A 4,617-nucleotide genomic window follows, 5' to 3' on the forward strand; every position below is an offset into this window, starting at 1 on the left:
ATGAGATTATTTTTTCCGTGATATCGTACATACAGCATGTTGGCCGCATCGGCATGCATCATCATCCGATAATACATGATGATTTGGAACGTGATCTGCTTCTGACTGTATTCAGCATTGGCAAAAATCTATGACCAATTCATTTATCATTAACTCTAGTAAGTCTTCTTCGATTTCTTCACTTACCTCGGCTGATCCTATCTTGGATGATGGCCAATCTGAGCTCGGATGTTGCACGTCCTGCTCGATAAGCTCAGTCAGGCTCTTGCCGGCCATATGATGCCACCTTGTGATCTCCTCTTCGATCGACTTTGCCAACCTGTTCTTGCTTAGAAACATTTGAGACGTAAACCAGGAATTGCAACCAGTATAGTAGAAGCAGCTGTATAATGAATCCAGACACTCCATCATGCAGTCCAAGAGTAGTAGTCTTAGTGGATTCCCCTCCAAGAGAAGCAGTGTTAGTGAAGAGTCATTGTTTTCTTGCTCTCTTTCTTGTGTTTTGTTGCAGAATCTCTCTGAGGATTCGTAGTTAGGTTTGCATCCTAGAGAAAAATGGAACGCAGAATAATCTATCAGGACATTTGATCGATGACTATCCGAGGGCAGACAAGATGAATTTCCTACAAGTATGTTCAAGTCTAAAACAAATATGAACAATCAATTGGCATCATAACGCACATGCTTCGTTGAAATTATACGAATCAGTCAGAAACTAACACCCATACATCAGAGTTAGATTGTTAATTAGGAAAGAATATACATTAACACAAATCGAAGCCAAAGCAGATGTAAGAGAGATTTTCACCTGATGTACAACTGAGATCCCAGCAGAAGCAACCGTCAGTGGGGAGAGAAACTTCAAGTGCTGTCATAAGGTTGGGATGATCGTCACAGCTAGTTGAACATACAGCACTTGTTCTGGATTTTACACCTACCTGAAGAAAAGACAACCAAAATGATGCATCTCAGGAACAATTTTGTGACACTACATCCAGATAGTACTTTGCTACCATAAGATAAACACAACAATGTGAAACATTTATAATGATGTGAAAAATAAGGCCTTTTCTGTCAACAAAGTATGAAGTTTAGTTTGAAATTCTTGATTCCAAATTGAAACTGCACTGACAAAAGTCTTTAACAGAGAAATGCACATCTTGTGTTTCAGTTTATTTTTACATTAGATAAATTAAGTGCATTATATAATATATAGCTTATATATACCTTGTCTATGCTTTCATAAATTCAAGTATATGACACTTAGAGCTCCTAATTTTCTCAATTCAGCAGTATACAAAGTCTACATTTCCTTTCATACAGCTGCATGTGCGAAGTTCAACCATGTTGACTACTTAGTTCATATTTATTTATATTCTTTTTTGTCTATTCTGTATTATATTGTTCCCTTTGTTGGAGACATGTCCTTGAAAACTTCAAAGCTAACCTGAAGCCCCATAGATGCATCAGTACAGAACTTAGAAGTTATAGTTGGTCCTTTTCTTAGAATAGAAATCTGATCTTTAGTTTTTGACAGAACAAATCAAAAAAATTTATCTGAATCAGGAAAAATCCTCCTAAGAGTGATATAGTTCCTGCACATAGTGTACTAGTTGTTTCAAAATTAAGGGCTTCTTGCAAGTTGCATCTCTCTATATTTACTGGATCTATGATGCTGCAGTCCACTCAAATACAAAAACAACATGTCTTTCGAGAGAGAGAAAGAGAGTTTGTGAAGTTTATTGTTATTCTAAACACTGTTTCTAAAATCTCTGACTACAAAATTTTTAAACAAAGATAATTAAGTAAAGTTAACTCAAAATTTGATAAGACATTATTCACAATATGCTACATATTCAGAGAAATATGAAATCATTGAAGATATAATAATAAATATAATGCATAAATTTATTCTTGCAGATTCTGGTTGACATGTAGTATTTTTCAGCAAAGATCTAGCAAATTGCAACTGTTTAATGCAATTAGTTTGAATTTTTGTCTATGAACCATTTGTGATTATGAAGTCATGCAAATGCACAAAACAGAAAATTTGAAAGCTTAATGCCAGTCTGAAAATTAACTTGAATATCCAAATAATTGTAACTTGCCTGAACTTTTTCAGTTGTTTTTGCTCTTTGTCCATCAAAGATGGCATCGTCAGAAGAATCGATGCAAGATAAATGTAAGTTATTTTTCGCTCTATCAGTATTCTTCGGAGATGGGGACCCTCTATTCAGTAGTGTAGATATCATCCTTTCTAGAATTGAAAGAGAAGATATTCCTGGAAAATAATGATCTGCCTGCAAGTTGTTCTCATCCAAACAGGACAGATCTGTTATTTTATCTTCAAGATAAGCAAACAATGCATCTTCTTCTATTTCATTTTGTGAAGACAAATTTTCACTCTCTTGACTTAATACAAGTTCCTTTGGAGAAGTACAACCGGTGAGCTCATTGAAGGCCTTGCTCCTCTCAACCTTATTTTGATGGGATGTAGACCCTGATACTTGCCGTGTTCGTGAATTAAGCATCGAAGGACTTGTACTGTTCTTTTTTCTACTGCCACCACCAGCTTTCGCATCTTCTTGTGAATCACTTCTAATGCTAGTCCGATTTCTAAGGTGATTACCAATCGATCCTGAAATTTTGGACTTCACCAACTCTTTTTTAAGATTTCTTTGCTTCATGAAGGCTCCATTACTCATAGGTCTTCCTTTAGGAACCATGTTATCCTGATCAAGATCACATTTTCCCAGCTTCATTACATTTTTCTTTGATGCTCTAGTTCTGCAATTTGCAAGCGTCCGACTCTCGAAGCTTTTGTTGGCAGCAGCAAACTTTTTCGTCCCAATCACCGCATTCGAGCCTCTTGTGTTGCACTGCCGACTATGCTGCCTAGACCCTGAGACCAAATTTTCATTTGACAATGTTGACTGACTCAGCCTCCAATTGTTCTGCTTGGGAGCAATACTCTCATGCATCCTGCACAGATCCTGTTCATTTCTTACACTGCATTTCCTATCCCTGCTGTGAACACTATTAGTCTTAGCTTCAAGAGCCAAATGTGCTGCTCTGCTCTGACCTTTTGCAGTAATCAGTGAAGAACTCCTCTTAATATCTTCCCCTCGAATTGGAAGTGTTCTTACTCTTTTCTCACTTCCCAGCACAGCTGTATCACAAGATGATGATGGTAATGATGATGCTGAACCATAGTCGGAGTCCAAAGCACCATGTCCATGATCAAGTCCTTGTGCAGCATTGTCAGTTGACCTCAAGTCGACCACTTCCACCAAGTTGCCACAGCTCGTGCAGGAGCCGAGGAGGAAATCATAGCACAAGGGTTCATCAGGTTTCTTTGACAGGAAGGGAGCGTCAGAACCTTCTGCAATGTTCGACGAAATGCCCACACCGGTGATGCCAAATTTCAACCGGTTCCTGGACTGCAAACCCGGTTCCAAGATCTTGGTAGCAACCTCCACTAGCCGGGCTTTCTTCCTCTTCGAGGGCGTCCTTTGGCTCTTCAACAGCAGAGCGAGCTTGCGCTGCTGCTCCAAGCTCATGTTGAGCTGCAAAGCGTCTGAACCGATCCGGCTGGCGTTTCCGGTAGGCCGCCGGTTCTTCAAGAATCTCCCCGTCTTCGGCAACTTCTGAGGCCTTGAACCAACTTTCAGACACTGGACGTCGTCGAAATCCGAAGTCGAAGCATGTCTTGTGTTGTCATGGTGAGCAACGGGCATGGACTCGAGACCCATCAACCTGGCCACCAAGCCGGGAGTACACATTCCTGTAGCTAGACTATCTTGAGAAGAACATGATCTGCCAGTCTCCGCTCTCTTCACCGCCGCAATGCCTCCACTATTCTCTTGTGGAACCTTGATGCAAGCAAAAGATTTCAAGCAAACTCACAACAGTGACAACAAGGCACAACAATGTGATGGAGAAGTACCAGCAAGTGCTTGGCCACAGTCAGCTTCTCATGCCCACCAATCCTCCTCAACACCCGCTTTGCAGCAGTGACTGCAATGGAACAATAAGCAACAAGTGAAGAGACGAACAGCTACAATGGAAGGGTGGCAAATGGAGGTACCAGGAGGGAACAGTTTCTTGGGGAACTGCTTCTTCTTCTTCCAGTCAAACAGCTGGAAGAAGACACCGATGCATCCCCCAGGTTTCCTCCGCGTCTCCTTCCTCTCAACGACCGCCAAGTTCGAAGCCGAACCACCCTCCCTCATTTCTATGAAGCTCTTCAGCAATTAAGACCCTGCACAGCCAACAATTAAATGAAGCAGAAACATGTGTTCTTGTCTCTCATGTGTGTGAAACTTAGATGACTCCAATAAGAAGGAAGTGAGATGAAGGTGACAAGCTACCACTCACTGCGCTCACTGCGCCCGGTACTCCTTTGTATGCTCTGTGATGCATAGGGTAGTCCACTACTGTTGAAAGCTGGAGTGGGGCAGAGGGCATATGTAGGCTCTTTTGGCACTGCACTGGTACATGTTTGGCAGTGTGTTGCAGGCTTCTTTCTGCAGGTGGCTAACTTTTGGTTACAGATGCCAGTGATGAGTTATACGAGAAAGAATGCAAAAAGATTATGAGAGGACTCATAAAGTGCGC

At 41.1% G+C, this 4,617-nt stretch overlaps 1 protein-coding gene across 1 annotated transcript; it reads right to left on the minus strand.

Moving 5' to 3' along the window:
• Window positions 1-2,024: 2,024 nt before the first annotated feature.
• LOC135665678 (uncharacterized) lies at window positions 2,025-4,352 on the minus strand. Its single transcript, XM_065177284.1, has 3 exons — window positions 4,088-4,352; window positions 3,947-4,017; window positions 2,025-3,872 (listed from the first exon to the last, which is right to left on the minus strand). Exons 1-3 carry the CDS (start codon window positions 4,230-4,232, stop codon window positions 2,025-2,027), a joined length of 2,064 nt encoding a protein of 687 aa, XP_065033356.1. The 5' UTR covers window positions 4,233-4,352.
• Between the last annotated feature and the right edge of the window lie 265 nt (window positions 4,353-4,617).

This window comes from Musa acuminata, unplaced genomic scaffold, assembly GCF_036884655.1.
Source record: "Musa acuminata AAA Group cultivar baxijiao unplaced genomic scaffold, Cavendish_Baxijiao_AAA HiC_scaffold_1035, whole genome shotgun sequence".
Lineage (NCBI taxonomy): Eukaryota > Viridiplantae > Streptophyta > Magnoliopsida > Zingiberales > Musaceae > Musa > Musa acuminata.